Raw genomic sequence first — 27,559 nt, 5'->3', positions numbered from 1 at the left:
TCCTACGTCACTTGATGTAACTTTATAAGAGGTGACAGTATTCAAACCCTGCCACTTCTATCAAGTATGCTTTATTGATTCAAGCTTAGTCCGGAATTGCCACTTCACCTGAGGCAGCTTTCCGGAGATCGTACCTGGACTTGTCACTTTCTTGGTCACCAGACATGAAAGCCTCTGGACTGGCCCTTAACAGATCATGGATCTCATGGTTCATCCAAGATTTCTGATTGGGGAAGACTCTGAATGATTTTGTGGGGTCACACTCATCTACAACTGTTCTAATAAAGTCATTCAGATCTAAGATGAGTCTTTGAACATGACCCAGTCCACTGACTCAAAGCAATTGCATACAACTCCTTTGCCTCCTGAAACCACCTCTTTAATGTCCTAATCTCTGGAGTTTTGCTCATTAGCCTCTGCCTGTGGGGTAAAAGGACAGCCAAGTGATCCAATTTACCAAAATGTAGTTTAGGCTCAGAACGGTAGGCATTCCTTTTCTTAGTACGTTGGTCTAGTGTGTTTGTAACTCTGGTGCTACAGGTTATATACTAATGGTCACTGGGCAGGGTTTTCTTCAAACAAGCCTGGTTGAAGTTCCTGACTATGATTTGAAATGCATGGAGTTGGACTGTTCCTTGTTTGGAAATGGCATCATGCAGTATCTCAAAAGTTTGATTATAGTCTGCCACTGGGAGTATGTAAAATTTGGCCAGGATTATGGAGGAGAACTCCTTGGTAAATAGAACGGATAATCGTTAGATGTTCAAGGCTGAGGGAACACAAATTTGACAAAGCCACCATATCAGAGCACCATCAAGAGTTTATCATGAAACACACACCTCCACCTTTTGCCTCTTCCAAATCAGCAGTTCAATCCATACGGTAAATCGAGAAACCTTCTGTTTTATCACTGTATCTGACATGCCCGGAGAAAGCCATGTCCCACTCAGACATAGTACACAAAAATCTCTCATTTCTCTATGATACAGAAATCATCCCCTCAGGTCCTCAATTTTGTTCTCCAGTGACTGCACATTTGCTAACACGATGCTGGGTAAAGGGGTCCTCATCCCTCTGCGCTTCAACCAGCCTTTGAACCAGCCCCCCCCACCTAGTGGGCATGGCGACGAACCTACACCCTCTTAAAGGTGCGGTACCTGCTCGGTCTGACAAATCCTTCAGAAGATTGTGAAGTCTGTAGATCATCAAGTTGATTTAAGAATATATTGCTTAGATGGAGATTACATGCTGCAGATTGCAGTGAGAGTAATTCGAGAGAGATCTAATTAGAAGTATTGCCTACAGCCTGTAGAATGTCACTGTGGTTCACCAGCGCCATGATAAATGACAATTGTAAAACAAACGTATGACAGATGTGAATCTGTTCTCCATGAGAAAGAGATTGATTACAGAAAGTGCAGAAGTGTAGTAAAAGAAAACAAATAAGAAAGGCAAAAAGGAAAAATAACTAGCAGCAAACATAACAGGGAATCCAAACTTGTCCTGTACATTCTACAAGAAAAAGGTTGTAAAGAGGTGAGGTGAGCCTGCCAAAAATGTAATCTATTCCGAAGCAAGTTTACATTACCTGAGTACATTACATCAGTCTTTACTGGGGAAAAAAATGCTCCTGGAGCCTTAGCAAGGGAAGATGTCATTCTAAATGGGCTAGAAATTATTAAACGAGATACTGGCTACACTGGAAGTGGATAATCAGTTGTTCCAAATGGTCATCCTAAGCTGCTGGAAAATGCAAGAGTAAATTACCAAGGCCCTAGTCATGATCTTTTCAACATCCTTAGTTTCAAGGTGGAAAACTGAAAAAGTTGCAGCATTATTCAAATACAGAGCAGGCATAAACCCAAAGACAACAGACCAGTCAAATTAACCTCAGGGAAGGTTCTAGAAAACAATAATCATGGACAGAACTAGCAATCACTTAGCCAATTTTGTGCTGATTAAAAAAAGCAACATGAATGAATTAAGGGCAGTTCATGTGGAACAAACAACAGTTTTTTGATGAACAAGAGCTGATTGCAGGATTATGGCTGATGTGGAAAATAAGGCACTTGATAAATTGCCACATAATAGGTACTTCATCAACATTGAAGGCCATGGAATGAAAAAGCTGTAAAAGCATGGATGAAAAATGAGGTAACAAAGAGCAGCAGGGTGTTTTTTGGTTGAAATGTGCTGTGGAGTAGGAAGAGGGAAAAACCGGGTCTATGGCTCAGACTTGGCACACAGATACTGCACTCAGTAGCCACTTTATTAGGTACGTTAATGCTATATGTTTGTAAATCTATCAGCCAAACATGTGGCAGCAACTTAATCCATGAAAGTATGTGGACGTGGTCAAGAAGTTCTGTTGTTGTTAAACCAAACATCAGAATGGGGAAGTGACTTCAACCATGGAATGACTGTTGGTGCCAGATGGGGTGGTTTGAGTATCTCAGAAATTGGGATTTTCACACACAACAGCTTCTAGAGTTTACTGAGAATGGAGCTTCAACAAAACACATCCAGTAAGCAGCAGTTCTGAGGGTGAAAACACTTTGTTAATGAGGGAGGTCGAGGAGAATGGCCAGACTGGTTCAAGCTGACTGGAAGGTGACAATAACACAAATAACCATGAGTAACAACAGTGGTGTGAGGAAGATCATCTCTGAACGTCCATGTCAAACCTTGAAGTGGATGTGCTACAGCAGCAGAAAACCACACCGGGTTCCACTCCTGTACCTAATAAAGTGGTCATTGCCAAATATGTGTTGCCAAATGTAAAGAATACACAAAACTTAGAGGCACTAACACAAAACTGTTTGGAGGTTAGCAAAAGAATTTAAGAGGACATAGGCTGGTGGAATGGGTGGGTAGTGAAATTTACTGCAGAAAATGCTGAATATTACACTTTGGTACAAAGAATGAGGTGAATTAATATAGAGAATACAATTCCAAAAATGGTAAAATGGAGATCTGGGGGTAAAGGCCCATGGTTCATGAAAATGGCATAGCAGGTTGAGAAACTGACTCAAACAAAGCATACAAGACACTAAGCTTTACAAAATGGCACAGTGTGCCTACGAATCAAGAAGTAATGTTCAACTATTTTAAGATACTGAAAAAAAAGCAAAATAAAAACAAACCGCAGGAGGAAATCAACATGCAGATTAGTATCTGTAGGGGAAAGAAAATGACAATGTTTTGGGTCAGTACACTGTATTAAAGTGTTAACGCAGGATCTCAACCCAAAATATCAATGATTACTTTGCCCATACAAATGCAGCTCAATATGTCAAGTTCCTTCTGTAGTTTTTTTTAAAATCAAAATTCCAGCATCTGCATTCTCTGTTGTAGCATCTAGGAGAGAAGATTTGGTGAATAAAGTTGGGATTAGTGTTGAATTTGTACATATGGGAGATTGACATTTGGGCCAGATAGCCTATTTCAGTGCTGCTTGTACCTATGACTATGAATTTCTAATAACACAAACCAGGAAGGCATGTGGCACGAGTTGGCTGTGACAGATTGTGAAATTATGTTAAAAGTTATGATGATAAACAACCAAAGCCGACAGTTAAAGAAGGCACAAAACCCTAATTATAGAAGTGTACCAACTGTGGCTATGCGGGGAAGTTATTTCATCAGGCTTATAATTTTGCCCAAAAAAGTAACAAGCTCGAAGACAGGAAAAAAAAACTTAGAATTCAGCAAAAGAGTAAGATAATGCATCAAAAGGAAAAGAAAAAGTAGAATATGAGAGAAGACTGAAAAGAAACCTTAGAAACCTCTATAGGTACATAACTAGGGAAAAAAGTAGCTCAAGATAATACAGGAGCCATAATAGCTGGAATTATAGAAATCCAGACAACAAATACAAAAAGCTGAGGGACTCAGTAGGTCAGGTGTTGAACAGTCTTTGGAGAGGAATGAACAGTCAACGTATTAAACTGAGACCTTTCATCAGGACTGTGAAGAAAGAGGGAAGAAACCAGAATAAGAAAGAGGGAGGAGGGGAAGCAGTACAAGCTTGCAAATAAGAGGTGAAACCAGCTGAGGGGAAGGTAGGGGGTAGTGGGGGGGGGGGAATGAAGTGAGAAGCTGGGAGGTGACAGGTGGGAGAGGTAGAGCTAGAGGGACTCTGATAGGAGAGGATGAAGGAAAGGACAGGCACCAGAGGGAGGTGATGAGCAGGTGAGGAGCAGAAAAGGGTTAAGAGGGTAGCCAGAATGGAGAGTCAAAAAAAAAAGAGAAAACGGAGAAATTACAAGATGTTAGGGAAATTGACATATTTTATGCTTGCCTTCATGAAAAAGATAAGGAAAAGCTGCTGGAAATATAGAGTGAACTGCAGCTATGGAGTGAATGAGGAGTTCAAAGAAAATGGGATTAGTAAAAAAATAGTACTAGGGAAATGAATGGGTGGTGGGCTGTAAATCCCCAGAACCTGATGACTGTATCCTTGTGACAGATCACAAAGAAATAATGAGACTGGGCAGATTAACGGGGTTTAATAGAGGGGAAATCATTTTTAGCTTAACAACTGGTATACAGTATCAGTCTGCTGTTTGTTGATTACAGCTTAGCATTCAACACCATCATACCCTCAGTCCTAATCAACAAGCATCAAAGCCTGGGCTTCTGTACCTCCCTCTGTAACTGGACTTCCTCACCAGGAGACCAGACAGTGCAGGTCAGAAATAACATCCCCTCCTCACTGACAATCAGTGCTGACGTACATGAAGGGTGTGTGCTTAGCCCACTGCTCTAGTCTCTCTCCACCCACAATTTTGTGGCTAGGCACAGCTCAAATGCCATCAATACATTTGCCAATGACACAACTATTGTTGGCAGATCCAGGTGGTGACAAGGAGGCGCAGAGTGAGATCAATCAGCTGGTTGAGTGGTGTTGCAACAACAACCTTGTACTAAAAGTCAGTAAGGCCAAGGAATTGACTGTGGATTTCAGGGAAGTCGAGGGAACACACACCAGTCCTCATCGGGGGATGAGAAGTAGAAAGGGTGAGCAGTTTCACCCTGGGTAAAACATCTCTGAAGATCTATCCCAACACTTCAATGCAATTACGAAGAAGACAAGACTGCAGCTATGTTTAATTAGAAGTTAGAGGTGACTTGGTACAGTACATCAAAGACTCTCGCAAATTTCTACTGTGGAGAGCATTCTAACTAATTGCATCGGGGTCTGGTATGGCGATACGACTGAAAAGGATCAAGAAGTTACAAACTCAACCAGCTCCATAATGGCCTCTAGTCTCCCCAGAATCAAGGACACCTTCAAAAGGCAATGCCTCAAAAAAAGGGGCATGCATTATTAAGGACCCCCATTACCCAACAGCTGGAGTGTAGCAAACCTTCACCAGTGCCTGCTCTGCCCTTGGAGAATAGGTTAAGTAACAGTGCCCTTGCTCTCCTGCAGAGAAGATCAACAGCAGCTTCCTCTAGCACAGATTGACAGGTGCTTTCTTTAGCTGGAGTATCCAGAAGCAAGGGTCATGTCTAACCTTTTACAGTGGGGCTGAGTAACAACCATATAACCAGACAGACATGAAGGATCAGAATAATAATCAGGTTGGGATACGGAGGGGCAGCATAACAATCAGGCTCAGGATATTATGAGAGACACCAGTCACAGCAAAAATGCTTTAATAGATATTGGCGAGATCAGTAACACTGACGCTAATGTCATTTTGACAAACAAAGGGAATGAGTAATAACTCAGACACCAACAGACTAAGTAACAATCATTGTAAGGAAGCAATGTAGGATTCTGTCTGGAGCCCATTCGAATCACTAATTAGAACCACAGAACTTTTTCTGTGTGCAGACTTGGGCTGCACAACCAAAGTGGCGCCCCGAACTTCTAGACATGCATTGTGAACTGAAGCTGATCCGTTACTCACCTAGCAGGGCTTCCAGTAGAAGAATAACAACAAGATAGGCCATCTTTCGTATTTTGTAGAAATATAGGAGAAGGCAGAACAGGATAATCATCACCAACTGGAAGGCAGGAGGAAGTCAATAGGAAACACTGAATTATGATATTTCAACAACAGATTTGGCAATACGCTGTCCAATGTGACAAAAGCAAATAGTAATACAGACCCCTGCTTTCTTGAGAGCACACATGCACTCTTTGTCCCTTAGCTACACCCTACCCTCCTTCCCCATGCTCTCATTTACTCTTAATTCAAACTCACTCAGCTCTCCCCACCTCACCTCCCATGATTACAGTATTCTGTAAAATCTTCTTTAAGGTCAATTTCATCACTGATGCCTCTTTAAAGTCTTCATATCCTCCCCAAATTGCAATGTCCTGATTGGTGAACAAACCAGCTTCACAAAGTCTCAATGAAATGACCTTGTTTTTGCGTGCTATGCCGATTTATTTTTTTAAGATCACTATCTCAATCTGCCCTAGCAGCTTCAAAGTTTTCTGTGCATGTACATCTGGTTCATTCTTTGATCTCTGTTGACCTCCACCCTCCTCTTAATATTTGTTTGAAACTTACAACATGTGACTCTATGGCTACAAAAACTAATTTTCCTTTAATATTAAGTTGTCAGTCCATTTTCATGTTCCCCCCTTTTCCCTTCTTATTTTGTTCACTAACCTTCCTAGATTTGTCTGATTAGTCTGATTCTCTCTCCAAGCTAACATCAGCTATACACTCTCCATTTGCTGGTTCATCTCCCTTTCAATGTCAGTTGTCATCTATACCCAATCATCTTTTATTTTATAGACTGTCGTTCTTCTTTCCCCACACCACTCCCTTCTCCACTCTACATTGCATCTGGTTTCCAGCTTGGTCTTACCCAGTCCTTACCAGATACAATAGGAAGGGCCACCCCAGCAAGTGTGAAACAACGTTCCTCCCAGTAAGCTTCTCATGAGTGTTTGGTCCAAATGTGACCAGGAGGTAGATTCCAACCACTGTGAACCCACATCCGAGGAATGATATTATGTAATTTCCTGCAGGACAAGCAGAAGATCAAATATGTGAGCTACACAGAGATGCTCTACTCAGGCTACAAACCTCACCCAAATTACTCAGTATCAAAAACAAAAGATGGAAGTACTCAGCACCTCAGGCAACATCCAGGATCCATGATCGAAGTAGAACTGTTGTATCGATTACAAATGGAAAAGTGAAGTTGTTAAGCTGCAGGAAAGGGTTGGGTGGAGGAGATGGAGAGACATTGAGAGAATGCCTGTGACAAGTACAGACTGAAGTACAGGACTGATGAAGAATCTTATCCCAAAACACTGACTCTGTTTACTCATTTCCATAGTTGCTGCCTGGCCTGCACAGTTCCTCCAGCATTTTGTGTTTTACTTGGAAGATAAGGTGCTGCTTCTCAAGCCTACATTGGGGCCTGCTGAAGCAACGCATGAAGCTGTCAGAGTAATCAGGGTGAAGTGAAGAATTAATGCCACATACAGCAGGGAGCTCAGGGCCACTCTTGGAAACTGAATGGAGGAGCTCTACAAAACATTTACCCAAAATGCCGTAATCATTGAGAGCACCAAATTGGAAGAAATGTGAATGAACTGATGCTTCATTTGGAAGAGCTGTTTGGATCCCTAAGGGGAACAGAAGTACAGATGGGACCTTGGCCAACTACAGGAAGCAGGGTCAGAGAAGGCTTTGCTTATTTTAAAGTTGTCTATCTCCTCCCTCCCTGCTTCTGTAAGTATTCTATTCCATTTTTCCAATTTCTCAGAGCCCAATATAATTGATCTGATACATAACAAGAACATAAGAAATGGGAACAGGAGTTGGCCATCTGGCCTGTCGAGCCTGCCCCGCCATTCAATAAGATCATGGCTGATCTGACCATGGACTCATCTCCATCTACCTGCCTTTTCCCCGTAACCCTTAATTACCCTACGACGCAAAAATCTAATGGCAAGAATTTACAATGTCCTCCTTTTTCAAACATGGCTTTCCCTCTACCATTGTTGACAGTACTTTACATCCTACAGTTCTGCTTTCACAGCCTGGATCCCATCCACAAATGGGTAGAGTCCCCTTATCACATCTTCAACATAATCAGCCTCCATAATTACTGTCACTTACAACAGAACACTTGATGTCTCTTCATCTCCTCCCCATCAACTCAGCTGTGGCAGAGCTGACACAGCCTCTACATCATTCTACCATTGACCAGACTCAATGACGGCCATGGTGAGGTACTGGTTAGCAAAACCCTATTACAGCTCAAGACAGAGTTCAGAGTTCAATTCCAGTGTCCTCTGTAAGCAAGTTCGCACGTTCCCTTCCATGAGTGCTCCGGTTTCTTCCTACAGTCCAAAGATGTACCGGTTAGTAGGTTAATTGTTCACTGTAAATTGTCCCATGACTAGGCTAGAATTAAATCGGAGGGTTGCTGGGCAGCGTGGCTCAAAGGGCCAGTAGGGCCTGTTGCTCACTGTACCTTTAAACAAAATACTGAAAAAATAGACCCTGATCAGCAAGGCTGCTTGTGTGAAGTTGCATCTTCTCCCTGTGGCCGTCTGGCTTTCCTCTGGGCACTCCCACTTCCTTCCACATCTCAAAGACCTGTGGGCTGGCCATTGTAAATTGCTCCAAATGCGTAACTGAGAGGTACAAGCTGGGATGAAAGTATTGGAAGAATAAAAATGGGATTTATACAGGATTAGCGTAAATGGGACTGTGGTGAAGGCGTGTTTTCACACTGTATCTCTCTTTAACTCGTCTGGCATTGCACACAGTCTGTTCCCTTTGTACCACTTCTCACGGCACTTTCCTTTGCAGGTTTGACAGACACAGCAGCTGCTCTTTTTCATCTTGTTTTCCCAGCAGCCCAAACTTCCAAGTGAAAGTGTGATTCACTTCTACTTCTTCCAATTTAGTGCACTGCACTCAGTGGCCACGATGTGGTCTCTTCCACATTGGAGAAAACAAGCTCAGATTGCTTTGTGGAACCTCTCCATTCAGTCTACAAGGGCAACCCTGAGCTTTGTCACCTGCCATTTTACTTTCTCACCACGGCCACCCTGACCTCCGGCAATGTCCAATGTAACTTCAACCATCAGTACCTCATCTTCAGCCAGGGCATGTTGAAGCCCTCAGGACTTAATGAATTTGACAATTCCAGATACACACTACAATTTTCCCTTTCACAGAAGTTACTTAAAGTCACAGGTGACCATTCAGCCCGTCGGATCTGTACTGGCTCCCAGAAGAGCAATCAGTTGCATTCACTTTTCCTGTTCCCCCCGTGGCCTGGCAAATTTTTCTACTTCACGCGCTCATGAACTTCCCTTTCATTGCTTTACCCACCCCACAGAATAATGTAAAATGGCCAATTAACCTACCAACACACCTTTGGGAGGTGGGAGAAAATCAGAGCATGAGGTGGGAATCCATGCACTGTTGGAGAATGAGAGAATGCCAGTAAAAACATCAGAGATCACAATTCAACATATATACGCAGAGCTATGGAGACAGCAGCACTACAGCTGTCCGTTTGGCTACACCTTCCTATTTAAATCTGTTGTTTCTTTGTGTTTTACTGTCTCCAATTATTGACATTAATAGTGCTATTACCTTAACAACTTCAACCTGCATCCTGCCATATGTACTCCCTCTGTTCTCTCCACCTCTACCTTTCCTACTCTTTCCCTCAACTCCTCTTCCCTCCCCATGAATGCTGCCTGGCTTTCTGTATCCTTGCAGCATTCTCTGTGTTTGCTCTGGATGCAGTACCCAGCATCTGCATTCTTCGTTCCAATATAGAAATCAGGGCAGTAAATTCACTGGAGTAGAATGCTCAATGCTCAGATTGACCAGCTCTGCTGCCACCTGCTGCTTAGCCTAAAAAGCAATAATACTTATCCATCAGAGTTTATACAGCACATATGTCCTTATCAACCTTCTGCCAATGTTGTCAATCCAGATATTTCAGTAGACAGAAAGTGGATAGTTGTTGCATGGAAAGTGGTATCTCCGGGAATCTCTGAGTTTGCTGGGGAAGTCGGAGTCCCAATGTCTGCAAGAACAAATCCACTTGAGGCTTGAGGCCTGAAGAGGGCCTATCCTGGGTTAGAGGTGGGAGGGAGGGTAGGTTTAGGAAAGGGGATTTTTTGATGTTGTTATTGTTCAAGGTGGCTGGGGCCACCTACAGCTACAGCTGCACTCAAACTGTTCTTTTTCATGGTGGCGGGTTCTCGGTCTCAGAACTCACCAAGCAGCCTGCTTCTCGGGATCCCCTGGGGCGTGGCCCTGTGGACGACCCAATTCCTCATCGGTGTCGCCGACTGAAGCGTCGCAGGAAATTGTAACATCGAGAGAGCGGTGCACGTGGCAGTCAGAAGAAAGCCCTTGGACTCAGGGGAACTCAGATAAGTGACACTGCAGATTGTAACATTGAAACAGTGGATTTTTTTTTTAAAGGTATACTACACTTTTAAATTTTGACGTTTATACCTTTTTTTTATTAATGATTGTTGTATTATATTAGTTTTTTTTTATTATTCTGATTGATATATATATATTTTTTTTGCAACTCTATATTTTAATTTGGGTGATATATAGTTTTCTTCTAATCTTTTTTTTTATAGAGCTGCCATCTTGAAATGGGGGTAATATTAGTATTAGATTATGCGCCTGCCGCTTGGCTTTTTTTCGAAGGGTGGGGGGAGGGGGTAGGGATCTTTTTTCACGCTTTTGCTTTTTATTTTTTTGCTTTTAGTTTATGGGCCGACTTTAAATTACTAATATTGTTGAGGTGTCATGTTCTCCGGCTGCTCCTGAATCAATTTTCCTCCTTCCTGAATTGTGGGTTATGTGTCTTTTTAACCTTTTATGATACACACAATTAATATTGGTATGATGGATAGATCTGTTAACTTTATCTCCTGGAATACTAATGGTTTAAATCATCCGATTAAACGCAAAAAAATATTTAAAGTATTCCATAGACTGAATGCTAATATTATCTTTGCACAGGAGACCCATATCAGGAGGGAGGATAATCAACGATTTTTTAGGTTCTGGAAGGGTCAACAATTTCATTCGAATTGTACCGCCAAAATTAGGGGTGTGTCTATTTTTATAGATCCCTCAATATCGTTTACACATCATGAAATTATCTCTGACCCACAGGGTAGATTTTTGTTGATAACTGGTTTACTTTTCCATCGGAAAGTTGTTCTAGTTAATATTTATGCTCCAAACTTTGATTGCCCTGAATTTTTTAGACGTTTATTTACCTCTCTTCCTAATCTAAATGAATATATGTTGATAATGGGTGGAGATTTTAATTGTTGTTTGAATCCTTCGATGGATAGATCTAAACCTATTCGCACTCTTCCGAATAGATCAGCCCTACTTATTAATTCATTTTTGGTTGACTCGGGAATTACAGAAATATGGCGGTTTTTGAACCCTAAAGATAAAGAATTTTCTTTTTTTTCACATGTATATCATAGCTACTCTAGAATTGACTATTTTCTTATTGATCATCGGTTATTAACGGATGTTATTGATTGTAAATATGATTCTATTACTATTTCGGATCATGCACCTTTGAAGTTATCTATTAAGATTTCGGACTATTCCAATAACACCAGATCTTGGAGACTTAACGCTACTTTGCTTCAAGACCCAGAATTTATTACTTATATAAAACAGCAAATTGACTTGTTCTTTTCTACAAACTGTACTGAAGAAATCGACAGAGGAATACTTTGGGACTCTTTTAAGGCTTTTATTCGTGGTCAAATTATCTCATATTCTGTTGGTAAAAGAAAACAAAGATATTTAGATATTGCTTTATTGGTGGATAAAATTAAGGAAATTGATAAGATTTATTCCGTGACTCCTACCAAAGAACTTTATAAGAAGAGAGTTGAGCTTCAAATGGAACATAGTTTACTATTATCTTCTTCAATTGAAAATCAATTAATTAGGACCAGGGCTCAATTTTATATTCATAGTGACCGTACTGGTAAACTGTTAGCTAATCAATTAAAGGCTATCTCGACTAAGCGACAAATTATTAAAATTCGCAAATCAGACGGTAATTTAACTACTGATCATAAAGAAATTAATAATACCTTTCAAGATTTTTATAAATCTTTATATCATTCAGAATTTGATGGTGACCAGTCCATGATAGATAATTTTTTTAACAATTTGAATATTCCTAAACTGACTGATGAAGATCATAGTCTGTTAGATGCTCCTATTTCTATAGTGGAAATAGGAGAGGCTATTTCATCAATGAACTCAGGGAAAGCTCCTGGTCCTGATGGTTATATAATAGAATTTTTTAAAACTTTTTCTTCTTTGCTTTCTCCTTGGTTATGTGAAATTTTTAATGATGCGTTTGCTAAGAAGAGATTACCTCAATCTTTTTATGAAGCTAATATTTCTCTAATTCTTAAAAAAGATAAAGATCCTACTTTATGTACATCTTATCGCCCTATATCATTATTAAATGTAGATTCTAAGATTCTTACAAAAATTTTAGCTATTAGATTAGAAAAAGTACTGTCTCAGATTATTTCAGAAGATCAAACTGGTTTTATGAGGAATCGGTATTCCTTTTTTAATGTTAGAAAATTGATTAATATAATTCATACTTCACCACCCACAATCCCAGAATGTGTTATTTCATTAGATGCTGAAAAAGCTTTTGATAGAGTTGAATGGATATATTTATTTAATACATTGAGAAATTTTAATTTTAGTCCTAATTTTATATCATGGATTAAATTAATATATCATAAACCTGTTGCTTCTGTTTTTACGAATAACCACAGATCCTCTTTTTTTCAATTATCTCGTGGTACGAGACAAGGTTGTCCCTTAAGTCCTTTATTATTTAATATTGCATTAGAACCTTTAGCTATTGCTATTCGTGAATCTCCTAATATTTTTGGTATTACCCGTAATGAGAAGTTATATAAATTATCTCTTTATGCTGATGATTTGCTGTTATATATTTCTGACCCTGATAGGTCTATTCCTGCTATTTTATCCTTGTTGGTTCAATTTGGTACTTTTTCTGGTTATAAACTAAATTTAGATAAGAGTGAATTATTTCCTTTAAATGCACAAACTTTATTGACTGATAGGACGCCATTTAAAGTTGTTACTGATAACTTCACTTATCTAGGTATAAAAATTACCAAGAAATATAAAGATTTATTTAGAATGAATTTTTTACCTATGCTTCATCAAATTCATCAACTTACTACAAGATGGTCTCCCTTGTTTTTATCATTAATTGGTCGGATTAATGCTGTCAAAATGATGATTTTACCGAAATTTTTATATTTATTTCAAGCCCTACCAGTTTTTATTCCTAAATCTTTTTTTGATAACATTGATTCAAAAATTTCTTCATTTGTGTGGCAAAATAAAAACCCTAGGTTAAGTAAAAAGCAATTACAAAAATCAAAAAAAGATGGTGGTTTAGCTTTACCTAATTTTAGATTTTATTATTGGGCAAATAATATTCGTAATTTATTGTATTGGAAATTAGATTTGGATTCACCACTGTGCCCACAGTGGGTAAATTTGGAATGTAATGAGGTAAAGGGATATTCTCTATTCTCTGTTCTTGGTTCTTGTCTTCCTGCGGATTTAGTTAAATTTAATAAACAAATATTTAATCCTGTTATTAAACATACATTACGAATTTGGTTTCAATTTCGTAAGTTTTTTATTTTGAAAAACTTTGTTCTTGATAGCCCTATCTTATTTAATTTCTTTTTCAAACCTTCCTGGACAGATCAAGCTTTTAACATATGGAAAAGGAAAGGTATAAAATGTTTTCGTGATCTCTTTTTTGAAGATACTTTGATGTCATTTGATCAACTTTCTAATAAATTTGAATTACCTAAATCTAATTTTTTCAGATATTTACAAATTAGAAATTTTTTACATAAAGTTTTACCATCTTTTCCTAATTCAACTTTGATGGACACTACAGATTTGATCTTTACCTTAAATCCTTGTCAGAAGGGATTAGTAGCTTTTATTTATAATATGATTATGAAGATACAACCAGAAATATCAGTTAGAATTAAACAAGAATGGGAAAAAGAACTTCAATACAACATATCAACAGATAAATGGGAAAAAATTTTGCAAATGGTTAATTCTTCTTCTATATGTGCTAAACATGCTTTAATACAATTTAAAATTGTACATAGAGCTCATATGTCTAAAGATAAACTTGCTCGATTCTATTCTCATATTAACCCTCTATGTGACAGATGTCATTTAGCAGTGGCCTCATTGACCCATATGTTTTGGTCATGTCCCACTTTACATAATTATTGGAAGAATATATTTACTACTATTTCCTCAATTTGGAATATAGATTTACAACCTCATTTTATTACTGCAATTTTTGGCATACCAAATGAAGATGGCAATCAGTTTTCCCCCTCAATCAGACGAATGATTGCTTTTGTAACATTAATGGCCAGAAGGTCTATACTACAAAATTGGAAAGAAGTAAATCCTCCTACTACATTTCAGTGGCTTTCTCAAACTATTTCTTATCTGAGTTTGGAAAAAATTAGAAGCACTATTTTTGACTCATCAATTAAATTTGAAGAAACTTGGAGACCGTTTATTCGACATTTTCATATGAATTAATTTGGCCTTCTCCAGACCTTTCTGCTTATTCATGTTCAGGTATGGAGTTCCGGAGTTCTTTGACACTATCTTATACTTGTAAACTGTTATTATTGCCTATGTTAGTTTAGTTTAGTGTTTTATTTTTTTTAATATATATTTTTTCTCACATATTTTTTAATATTTTTTTTTCTTTTTTAATGGTTATTTGTTTTTTTTTCATATAATCATGTGGACTTGATTAAGGTATTTTCTTTTGTTGATGTTTAGTAGGATATTATTATCTTATTATCAATGTGATTTCAAGTCTATTGTATTTATAATTTACTTATTACTATGTTATTTTTTTTGTGTATATGTGAAAATCAATAAAAAGATTGAAAAAGAAAAAAGAAACAGTGAACTGTTGGTCTCCCTCTCATTTGTTGCAGAAGCGATACCTCTCCCTCGTTAGTGAGAGATGTCAAAGTGTTGGGATGGACAGTAGTTCTTGATGGATTTTCGATCGTGGTCTCTAGGGCCTTTGCTATTGGTTGCATAGAAGGTGCTGGGGGGGGTTCATGCTTTTGCTGTTGCTTGTGTGTGGGAGAGGCAGCGGGCTTTGGGGTCCTAATATCTTCTGTCATTCATTCACTTTTTTTCTCTCTCTGTTTTGTGGATGTCTGTGGAGAGCAAGAATTTCAGGTTGCATACTGTGTCTGTGGCCTCCATCGGTCGTGGTCGACGATGGGTGCTGCGCCTCGGGTAGTCACTGGTTTGTCGAGCAGCGTCGACTGTGGCTGTTGAGGCTGATCCTGGAATGGCAGGCTCTGTCACAGTTGCTGCACGTGGAGGGCATTGTGGAATTGTTGTCCGCTGTGCTCTCCGTTCCTCAAACTGACTCAGGATCACTCTTTCACCTTGCTCTAGATGCTGCTGAAGAGTACCTCGACATTTGTTGTGGTCATTTGCTGTAACCTCCCAGCACTCGTGTTGATTTTTAAAGTTTTTGTGTCACGCTTGCAGAGGTCCTAGAAGCGAAGCTGAGGATCTACTAATGTTCCTTTTGCCTGTTGCCCTGTAGAGGATGTCCTTTGGCAGTCTACCATTCTTCATACGATGGACGTGGCCCAGCCAGCGCAGTCTGCGTTGTCCTAAAAGCGTGAACGTTGTGGGTAGCCCAGTGTGGGAGATGACCTCAGAGTTTGGGACTTTGCCTCTCCGGGTGATGCCGAGGATGTGGCGAAGGCTGCGCAGGTGAAAACTATTGAGTTTCCTCTCCTGTTTGGAGTAGATGGTCCAAGTCTCACTACCATACAGAAGGGTGCTGATAACACATGTAATGTACACGGCATACTGTGTACATTCTCTGATATTAGATTGAACCATCCTTGTCTTCTACATTGTTTTGCCGAACATTGCGGGCGTGCAATGTTGGCGCCTGAATGTGTAAAACTACTTGCAGGTTACCACCAACATATCCTTGAGTGTGTTGGTTGCTAATGCAAATGACGTACTTCTCTGTATGTTTCGATAAACAAAACCAGATCTTCCACTGTGTTAAGAAACAGAAGGAAGCAGGAAGGGCTAGAAATTCCTTCAGGTAGTGCAATTTACAAAGGTGTCTAATCCTTCGTGTGCGGCTCATGGAGTTTTCTAAATTAATTCTGGGCTCTCAGCAGGTCAGATATATGCACAAAAGGAAGATTTGCATGCCTTTTCCTCTCGGGTTGGGTGAGACTAGAACTGGCGGGGGGTGGGGGGGTTACAGGTTTAGGGTGAAAGGTAAAATATTTTAAAGGAAACCTGAGGGGAAATTTCTTAACTCAGAGGGTGCTGTGAGCGTGGAGTGAAATGCCGGTCAAAGTCAGGTTCAATTGAGATGCTTGGATAGGTACATACACAGATGAGAGGGGTATGGAGGGATATGGTCCAGTTGCAGGTTGATGGGACTAAGCAGAAACCACAAGGTTGGCACAGACAAGATGGGCTGAAGGGCATGCTTCTGTGCTGTATGCTCTATACCAGCCACATGCTGTGACGCCCAATGTCATGGCATATACATGTTTTAACACCACCTGCACAAGATTCTACTGAGCACACGTGGCTTGCAAATGCTGTCGGCCATTCAGGCAGAAACAATCCTAACTGATAAGGCCAGCCTCCCAAATGAAAGGAACCCAGTCACTACACAATCTCTAGAATCTATGAGACTCCACATTCCAAATAACATTAAACCTGTTAATCAAATATTGAACCATCAGAAACATTTTATTCTTTCTGGCCACTAGATACAACTTTAAACACCCACTGCCCTGCTCAAAGAAACATAGCCCCAGTCAGGTTCACCACAGTAGCATAGCAGTTAGCATAACACTTAAAAGCACCAGCGATTAATTCCACCATAGTCTGTAAGAAGTTCGTGCATTCTCCCCATGACTTTGTGGGCGTACGGTTGGGCTAAATGAGTTGTGTTGGCATGGTGTGTTGGCAACGGAAGCGTGGTGACATTTGTGGGCTGACTCCAACACAATCCTCGCTGATTAGAGTTGATGCAAACAAGGCATTCAGTGCAAGTTTCCGTGTGCATGTCACAAGTAAAGCTAAACTTTTCCTCTTCTGTCCAGCTAATAGCTATAATTATTCACCTCAGCTGCAGCAGAAAATCCATCCTGTTCCATCTGCATTCCTTCACATTCTTCCAAAAGTTAGGTGTCTAACTGATGATAATCTATTGCATTAGCACAATATTCTGTCTTCTGCACTCATTTCTCTTTCATTATCAATGTTGGCCCAACATTGTGGGCCATAGGGCCTGTAATGTGCTGTAGCTTTTCTATGTTCCAACTGTTCTGTAAACCTTCCTAATCACTTCAATGGCTCAGTGATACGCATTTAAAAGTCTCTGCTTTTAACTCCCTCTAAAGTTGCACTACTACTGAACAGTATTATAGGATTCCAACTCTGAAAGTGCATTTATTCAGTGGTGAATTTCACTTGCCACTTTTCTACCCACATCCAGGTAACTTACCAAACAAAGGCTCAGGTTCCCAAACACAGAGATAATTTCACCTGATAAAAACTTACGTAAAAATTCCTTGGGTTTCCACTTGTCCCTTAGGAATATGATTCCTATAATTGAGCTGGCTGACAAGATAAAATAAACACATTAGAAAGGTCAGCTTCTATCAACTTGTAAACGTAGCCCCATACCCCAGAATCCTTCACCTAGCTCCCTCCCTCCCCCTCAAGAACCCTCCCTCCTCCAGCACCTCATTCCCTCCAACGGGACCTCGCACTCCCCACACCACAATGGAGTATTTTCCCTTTCTTCTTCAGACCCCTGATATCACTTGACCACTATACCACTCGCCAAAAGGCATGGAAACGTTCATACCGACAATGGAGACAGCACTGAGGGGTGTGATCAGCGATAGTGGGGCATAAGCATATGCAGTGAAGATTCCTAATTCGCCCAGCAACATGAGTGCCAGTCCAAACCACCATGTTTTCGTCCGAAAGTATGATCGAGGATCTTTGGTGCCTGATAACTTGACGTGACTGTACTTCTGTGATTGGAGACAAATGAATAATCAGAATCAGATTTAATTTCACCAGCATATGTCCGGAAATTAGTTAACTTTATGGCAGCAGTACAATACATGATAAATAAATAGAGAAATAAAACTGAATTACAGCAAGTATATAAATATCTGTACAATAGCAAGTTAAATAAGTAGTACAAAATAACAGATATAAAGAAATACTGAGGTAGTGTTCACGGGTTTAATGTTCATTTAGAAATCGGATTGTGGAAGAAGTTGTTCCTGAATCACTGAGTGTGTGCCTTCTGGTTTCTGCACCTCCTTCCCGACAGTAACAGTGTGAAGAGGGCACGTTCTGGGTGATGGACGCTGTCTTCCTACGGCACCACTCCTTGAAGATGTCTTGGATACTACAGAGGCTGGTGCCCATGATGGAGCTGAGTAACTCTACACGTTTCTGCAACTCATTTCGATCTTGTACAGTAGCCCCCTCCCCCCATACCAGATGGTGGGACAGTGATGCAGCCTGTCAGAATGCTCTCAACTGTACATTTGTAGAAGTTTTCAAGTATTTCAGTTGTTACGGATTCAGCAACAATAAATGTATGAGTGAGGCAAGGGTTTTTATAACAAATAAAATGTTTATTAAACACTGAAAAACAAACCCCCAAAAGTAAACTCACATAACCGGAAGTCAGCTACTGTGCGGCAGCTTAAACAGTTCTTAAAGCAATGAAGTTTAAACAGTTCTTCAAAGTAATATTGCAAAAGTTCAAAATGCTTACAGTCCATTTAAGGGAGAGACTTTTTAAGACAATTTAAATTCTCTTTCACGTCGTGTTGCTGCGGTTCCCAGTCAAACTACTTTTCCCACGAAGAATTTACGAAGATGGAAAATGAAACAGTTTAAAGGCACTGACCTTTCCTTTACAGAATTGTACTCAATCCTTTCTGCTATTTCACAGGGATTAACATGAGCACAGTCAATGAATTCCTTCTGAACGAGGTTCAAACAAGGTCGAACCTGTTTCACCGTCGAAATCGACTTTCCTCGATCTTTTAACTCCCGAACTCCGATCTTCACTCTCCAGATTTTTAACTAGCAGTATTATAAAGAAACTGCCGGCAATGACCTTTTAAACTTTAGGCATTAAATAAAACTCCATCTTTCAACTAAACTGTGTCATAATATTAAATCACGCAGTGGCATGAAGTCAACATGGCAAATCCAGCCACGAACTGCCCCTCCTCACAGGAAGGGGTCCTCCTTTTATACCCTGTAAAAAACAACCTGTCACATGACCTCTACTGGCGGGAAAATGGCGTCACTTCACCATCACAAGACCATTACCTCAAGTCCAGTATAGCTTCAACACCTGTCACGTGACAAGTACACCACTGTCACGGGTATGTAACACAGTTGACAAACCAAATCTCCTCAAACTCCTAATGAACAATAGCTGTGGTCTTGCCTTCTTTATAGCTGCACCAATACGTTGGGACCAGGTTAGGTCCTCAGAGATCTTGACACCCAGGAACTTGAAATTGCTCACTCTCTCTACTTCTGATCCCTCTATGAGGACTGGTTTGTGTTCCCTCATTTTACACTTTATGAAGTCCACAATCAGCTCTTTGGTCTTACTGATGATTCTTTTTTTTTCTTTTCTTTTTATTTTTCAATCTTTTTATTGAATTTCATATATATAAAAAACATAACATAATAATGAATAGGTTATAAGTGCATTAGACTTGAAATTAAATTAATAATAGGATAACAATATCCTATTAAAATATCAACAGGAAAACACAGTACATTAATCAATCAAGCCTATAATAATTATATGAAAAAAAATAAGAATAATCATCAAAAGAAAAAGAAAAAATTATAAAGATACAAGCAAAAAATATATATTGGAAAAAAAAAACACTAAACTAAACTAACATGGGCAATAATAACAGTTTATATGTATATGATAGTGCCAAAAACTCCGGAACTCCATACCAGAACAAGAATAAACAGAGAGAAGGTCTGGGAGAGGCCAAATTAATTCATATGAAAATGTCGAATGAACGGTCCCCAAGTTTCTTCAAATTTAACTGATGAGTCAAAAATAGTGCTTCTAATTTTTTCCAAGCTCAGATAAGAAATAGTTTGAGAGAACCACTGAAACGTGGTAGGAGGATTTACTTCTTTCCAATTTTGTAATATAGACCTTCGGGCCATTAATGTTACAAAAGCAATCACTCGTCTAATTGAAGGGGAAAACTGAATACCATCCTCATTTGGTATACCAAAAATTGCAGTAATAAAATGAGGTTGTAAATCGATATTCCAAATTGAGGAAATGGTAGCAAATATGTCCTTCCAATAGTTATATAAGATGGGACATGACCAAAACATATGGGTCAATGAAGCCACATCTGAATGACATCTGTCACATTGAGGGTTAATATGAGAGTAGAATCGAGCAAGTTTATCTTTAGACATATGAGCTCTATGTACAATTTTAAGTTGTATTAAAGCATGTTTAGCACATATAGAAGAAGATTTAACCATTTGTAAAAAATTTTCCCATTTTTCTATTGATATATTATATTGGAGTTCTTTTTCCCATTCTTGTTTAATTCTACCTGATATTTCTGGTTGTATCTTCATAATCATATTATAAATAAAAGCCACTAATCCCTTCTGATAAGGATTTAAGGTAAAAATCAAACCTAAAAAGTCCATTGAAGTTGAATTGGGGAAGGATGGTAGAATTTTATGTAAAAAATTTCTGATTTGTAGATATCTAAAAAAGTTAGATTTAGGTAACTCAAATTTGTTAGAAAGTTGGTCGAAAGACATCAAACTACCTTCAAAAAAGAGATCACGAAAACATTTTATACCTTTCCTTTTCCATATGCTAAAAGCTTGATCTGTCAAAGAAGGTTTGAAAAAAAAATTAAGTAAAATAGGGCTATCAAGAGCAAAGGTTTTCAGAGTAAAAAACTTACAAAATTGAAACCAAATTCGTAATGTATGTTTGACAACAGGGTTGGATATCTGTTTATTGAATTTAACTAAATCGGCAGGAAGAGAAGAACCCAGAACGGAGAATAGAGAATATCCCTGTGCCTCATTGCATTCTAAATTTACCCACTGTGGGCACAATGGTGAATCCAAATCTGATTTCCAATAAATTAAGTTACCAATATTATTCGCCCAATAGTAAAATCTAAAGTTAGGTAGAGCTAAACCACCATCTTTTTTAGATTTTTGTAATTGCCTTTTACTTAACCTAGGATTTTTATTTTGCCACACAAATGAGGAAATTTTTGAGTCAATGTTATCAAAAAAAGATTTAGGAATAAAAATTGGTAAAGCTTGAAATAAATATAAAAATTTCGGTAGAATCATCATTTTAATAGCATTAATCCGACCAACTAATGATAAGGATAAGGGAGACCATCTTGTAGTAAGTTGTTGAATTTGATGGAGCATAGGTAAAAAATTCAATGTAAATAAATCTTTATATTTCTTGGTAATTTTTATACCTAAATAGATAAAGTTATCATTAACAACTTTAAATGGTATCCTTTCATTCAATAAAGTTTGCGCGTTTAAAGGGAATAAATCACTCTTATCCAAGTTTAGTTTATAACCAGAAAAACTACCAAATTGAGCCAACAAGGATAAAATAGCGGGAATAGACCTGTCAGGATCAGAAATATATAACAACAAGTCATCAGCATAAAGTGATAACTTGTATAACTTCTCATTGCGGGTAATACCAAAAATATTAGGAGATTCACGAATAGCAATGGCTAAAGGTTCTAATGCAATATTAAACAATAAAGGACTTAAGGGACAACCTTGTCTCGTACCACGAGATAATTGAAAAAAAGAGGATCTGTAATTATTTGTAAGAACAGAAGCAACAGGTTTATAATATATTAGTTTGATCCATGATATAAAATTAGGACTAAAATTAAAATATCTCGAAGCGTTAAATAAGTATATCCATTCAACTCTATCAAAAGCTTTTTCAGCATCTAATGAAATAACACATTCTGGAATTGTGGGTGATGGAGTATAAATTATATTAATCAATTTTCTAATATTAAAAAAGGAATACCGATTCCTAATAAAACCAGTTTGGTCTTCTGAAATAATCTGTGATAGTACCTTTTCTAAACTAATAGCTAAAATTTTTGTAAGAATCTTAGAGTCTACATTTAATAGTGATATAGGGCGATAAGATGCACATAAAGTAGGATCCTTATCTTTTTTAAGAATTAGAGAGATAGTAGCTTCATAAAAAGACTGAGGTAATCTCTTCTTAGCAAATGCATCATTAAAGATTTCACATAACCAAGGGGAAAGCAAAGAAGAAAAAGTTTTAAAAAATTCTATAATATAACCATCAGGACCAGGAGCTTTCCCTGAATTCATTGATGAGATAGCCTCTCCTATTTCAGCCATAGAAATAGGAGCATCGAACAAGCTACGATCTTCATCTGTCAGTTTGGGAATATTCAAATTGTTAAAAAAATTATCCATCATGGACAGATCGCCATCAAATTCTGATTGATATAAAGATTTATAAAAATCTTGAAAAGTGTTATTGATTTCTTTATGATCAGTAGTCAGATTACCGTCTTGTTTACGAATTTTAATAATTTGTCGCTTAGTCGAGATAGCTTTTAATTGGTTAGCTAACAATTTACCAGTTCGATCACTATGGATATAAAATTGAGCCCTGGTCCTAAATAATTGATTCTCAATTGAAGAAGATAATAATAAGCTATGCTCCATTTGAAGCTCAACAATCTTCTTATAAAGTTCTTTGGTAGGAGTCACGGAATAAATCTTATCAATTTCTTTAATTTTATCCACTAATAAAGCAATATCTAAATATCTTTGTTTCCTTTTACCAACGGAATATGAGATAATTTGTCCACGGATAAAAGCCTTAAAAGAGTCCCAAAGTATTCCTCTGTCAATCTCTTCAGTATAGTTTGTTGAGAAAAACAAGTCAATTTGCTGTTTTATGTAGGTGATAAATTCTGGATCTTGAAGCAAAGTAGCGTTAAGTCTCCAAGATCTAGTATTATTGGAAAAGTCCGAAATCTTGATAGATAACTTCAAAGGTGCATGATCCGAAATAGCAATAGAATCATATTTACAATCAATAACATCTGTTAATAAACAATGATCAATAAGGAAATAATCAATTCTAGAATAACTGTGATATACATGTGAAAAAAACGAAAATTCTTTATCTTTAGGGTTCAAAAACTGCCATATTTCAGTAATTCCCGAATCAACCATAAAAGAATTAATAAGTAAGGCTGATCTATTCGGAAGAATTCGAATAGGTTTAGATCTATCCATCGAAGGATTCAAACAACAATTGAAATCTCCACCCATTATCAACATATATTCATTTAGATTAGGAAGGGAAGTAAATAAACATTTAAAAAATTCAGGGTAGTCAAAGTTTGGAGCATAAATATTAACTAGAACCACTTTTCGATTAAAAAGTAAACCAGTTATCAACAAAAATCTGCCCTGTGGATCAGAAATAATTTCATGATGTGTAAACGAAATTGAGGGGTCTATAAAAATAGACACACCCCTAATTTTGGCGGTACAATTCGAGTGAATTGTTGACCTTTTCAGAACCTAAAAAAGCGTTGATTATCCTCCCTCCTAATATGGGTCTCCTGTGCAAAAATAATATTAGCATTTAGTCTATGGAATACTTTAAATATTTTTTTACGTTTAATCGGATCATTTAAACCATTAGTATTCCAAGAGATAAAGTTAATAGACTTATCCATCATGCCAATATTAATTGTGTGTATCATAAAAGGTTAAAAAGACACATAACCCATAATTCAGGAAGAAGGAAAAATGATTCAGGAGCAACCGGAGAACATGACACCTCAACAATATTAATAATTTAAAGTCGGCCCATAAACTAAAAGCAAAAAAATAAAAAGCAAAAGCGTGAAAAACGATCCCTACCCCCTCCCCCAACCCCACGAAAAAAAGCCAAGCGGCAGGCGCACAAACTAACACTAATATTAGCCCCATTTTCAAGATGGCGACTTCATGAAAAGAAAGAAAAGAGAAACTATATAACACCCAGATATAAATACAGGGTTGTAAAAAGACAGAATATATATCAATCAAAATGAAAAAATAATATAAAAAAGCAAAAAATCATTAATAAAAAAAAGGATAACCTTTGAAGTTTAAAATAGTGTAATATGCCTTTAAAAAAAGATTCCATATTCAAATATAAGGAAATGACGTTTCAAAAACAGAGACTTATGGGAAGAAGAAATGACATTTTGAAAGGACCATATTACAAAATATAGATGTAAATTCACCAATCTTTTTTTTAAAAAAAAAGGTCATCAAAATAAAATTTAAAAAAGGGTTCAATAACCACTACAATATATAAAAAAAAAGGTCCAAAAATTCAAAACATTCATCCCATTCTCAAATATAGGCAAATAAATGCTTATGGAAAGCAAAGTCTTATGGGAAGAAGAAACGACATCTTAAAAAATAAATCATTATTACAAAGTCTTAACATGTATATCTAATCCAGAGGGAAAAAAAATAATTAAGAAAAAAGACATTATAGTAAAGTTAAAAGAGCATCTGTAAATCATGATAATAAAAAAAAACCAGGTCTACAGACCAAAGTAAAAAGCTATACTGCAGCTTCATAAGTTAAAGCCTAAAACGGAATGGCGTCTTCTCTCCAAAAGTTCTTCCACATAACACATAGTTCAAGTTGTACTAGAAGAGCGATATTCTTCAACGAATTTCTTCGCTTCTTCCGGAGTATTAAAGAAACGCTGACTGTTGTCGCTCAACGTAATTCTGAGATTCGCTGGATATCTTAAAGCTTGTTTAAGTCCAATCGAATGAATCTCTGCCATCACCGGTTTAAAAGCGATTCTCGCCCTCATTACCTCGAATGAATAATCTTCAACAATACGAAAGTTGTTGCTTCTGTGAGAAATCATACCTTTCTGACGAGCTAATCGAATTAAAAGCTCTTTCTCCCGAGGATAATGGAGACGGACAATCACAGCTCGTGGCTTGTCTTTCGCAGCCGAAAATCTCGAAATTCTGTGGGCACGATCAATAGTAGGTTTAACCCGCAAAGCGTCCTCGCCAAAAATTTCCCACAATAAATTAGAGAAATATTCAGTTAAGTCACCAGACTCAACATTTTCGGGAAATCCAATAATTATCAAATTCTGTCTGCGAGATCGGTTTTCAAGATCGGTGATTTTAAACTTATACTGCTCCACTATTTTAGCGGTCGATCGTACCTTCTCCTCCAAAGTTTCGATTGTACGTATTTTTTCACAAATTATCTTGTCAAGAGCTGCAAACTTTTCTTCATGCCGTTCAATATCTGCTGCCAGCGATTGAAGCTTGGTATCAAATGATTTAACGACTTCTTCAAGCTCAGACATTTTCGCAGTAAGTTTGTTTTCCAGACTTGCAAGTTTAGTATCCAGTTTAGTATCCAGAAGACTGGAGATTGCATCGAGAGATATAGGGTCTTTAGACGATTTCTTAGGTACAGACATTTTAAGTTTGAAAAAATTAAATCCAGTATTATTTTAAAAGAGAAATAAATTGTAAATATCAACCCATGTAATTAAGTACGAAAAGATTTGATTAAAGGGTGATTATAGCTTAAAAAATGAAGAGCGCCTAAAAGGCAGATGTCTACGTCGCCATCTTGAAACTCCACCCCGGTCTTGATGATTCTGAGTGCAAGGTTGTTGCTGCGACACCAATCAACTAACTGGTATATCTCACTCCTGTACACCTTTGCATCACCATCTGAATTTCTGCCAGCAATTGCATCATCTGAAAATTTATAGATGCTGTTTGAACTATGCTTAGCCACACAGTTATGGGTGTAGAAAGAGTACAGCAGTGGGCTAAGCACACATCCCTGAGGAGCACCAGTGCTGATTGTCAGCGAGGAGATGTTATTATCAATCTGTACAGATTATGGTCTTCTGGTTAGGAAATTGAGGATCCATTTGCAGAGGGAGGTACAGGGGCCCAGGTTCTGTAGCTTTTCAATCAGGACTGTAGGAATGATGGTGTTAAATGCTGAGCTATGGTCAATAAACCGCATCCTGACATAGATATTTGCATTGTCCAGGTGATCCAAGACTGCGTGGAGAGCCATTGAGATCAGGTCTGCTGTAGAGCTAGTGTGGTGATAGGGAAACCTGTAGTAAGGCTAGGCCCTTCCTGAGACTGGTGTTGATTCTAGCCATAACCAACCTCTCGAAGCACTTCATCACCGTAAGTGTGAGTGCTACAGGACAATAGTTGTTGAGGTAGCTCCCACTACCCATCTTGGGCACTGGTACAATTGTTGCCCTTTTGAAGCAGGTGGAAACTTCTGACTGGAGCAATGAGAGATTAAAAACGTCTTTGAATACTCCAGTAGGTTGGTTAAAAATGTATAAAAATGTAGCATGGATAGGAGGAGTCAGGTTTAAAGAGAGGGCAATGCATATATATTACCACACATGCAGCAGCACAGCAAATCCGGTCTAAAAACTAAACACAAGACATTCTGCAGATGCTGGAAGTCCAAAGTAAAACACACAATGTGCTGGAGAAAGTCAACAGGCCAGACAGCATCGATGGAAAAAAAATCTGACGGTCTCAGCCCAAAATATCAACTGTTTATTCCCCTCCATAGATGCTGCCTGACCTGCTAAGTTTCTCCAACATTTTATGTGTGTTACAGTGAGTTACATGCACACCTGCATCCACAATACATTACAGAGACTCCACAACCCATCGTGTTGTACACAGTCCAAGGCCAGTTAACTGCTACTAAGTCCTTTATATTCCCATCAGATTAATGTCATAAATAACAATGCACATGTGGATTCGGACCACTGGAAAATGACACTGGAGGAACAGTAACAGGGGGACAAAGACTTGGCTGACAAACTTAATAAGCACCTTGCATCAGTCTTCAATGTGGAAAACACTAGCACAATGCCAGAAAATCAAAGAGTATTAGGGGGCAGAAGTTGCTATTACCAAGGAGAAGGTGCTTAGGAAGCGGAAAAGTCTGAAAGCAAATATGAGCTACATCACAGAGTTCTGAAAGAGGTAGCTGAAGAGGCTGGTGAAGTATTAAAAGAGATCTTTCAAGAATCACAATATTATAGAACAGTTATTGAAAATTGCAAATATCACTCCACTCTTTAAGAAGGGAGAGAGACTGTAGAAAGGAAATTTATAGGCCAGTTAGCCTGACTTCAATAATTATGAAGATGTTGGAGTTCATTATTCATAATGAGAGTCTGGGGTACTTGGAGGCACATAATAAAATAGGCCAA

General features: G+C 38.2%; 1 protein-coding gene across 1 annotated transcript in view; it reads right to left on the bottom strand.

Moving 5' to 3' along the window:
- Positions 1–27,559, bottom strand: part of nipal3 (NIPA like domain containing 3) — a 70,689-nt gene that overhangs the window by 21,834 nt on the left and 21,296 nt on the right. Inside the window, exons 3-6 of the mRNA XM_059954289.1 lie at positions 18,013–18,184; positions 17,703–17,762; positions 6,843–6,988; positions 5,919–6,015 (exon numbers count right to left, since the gene is read on the bottom strand). Coding sequence (XP_059810272.1) covers positions 5,919–6,015; positions 6,843–6,988; positions 17,703–17,762; positions 18,013–18,184 — 475 coding nt within the window. The remainder of the gene's footprint in view (positions 1–5,918; positions 6,016–6,842; positions 6,989–17,702; positions 17,763–18,012; positions 18,185–27,559) is intronic.

Source organism: Hypanus sabinus, chromosome 30 (genome assembly GCF_030144855.1).
Source record: "Hypanus sabinus isolate sHypSab1 chromosome 30, sHypSab1.hap1, whole genome shotgun sequence".
Taxonomy (NCBI): Eukaryota; Metazoa; Chordata; class Chondrichthyes; order Myliobatiformes; family Dasyatidae; genus Hypanus; species Hypanus sabinus.
The sequence above is the reverse complement of the archived record's forward strand: the minus strand, read 5'-3'. Positions and strand labels throughout refer to the sequence as shown.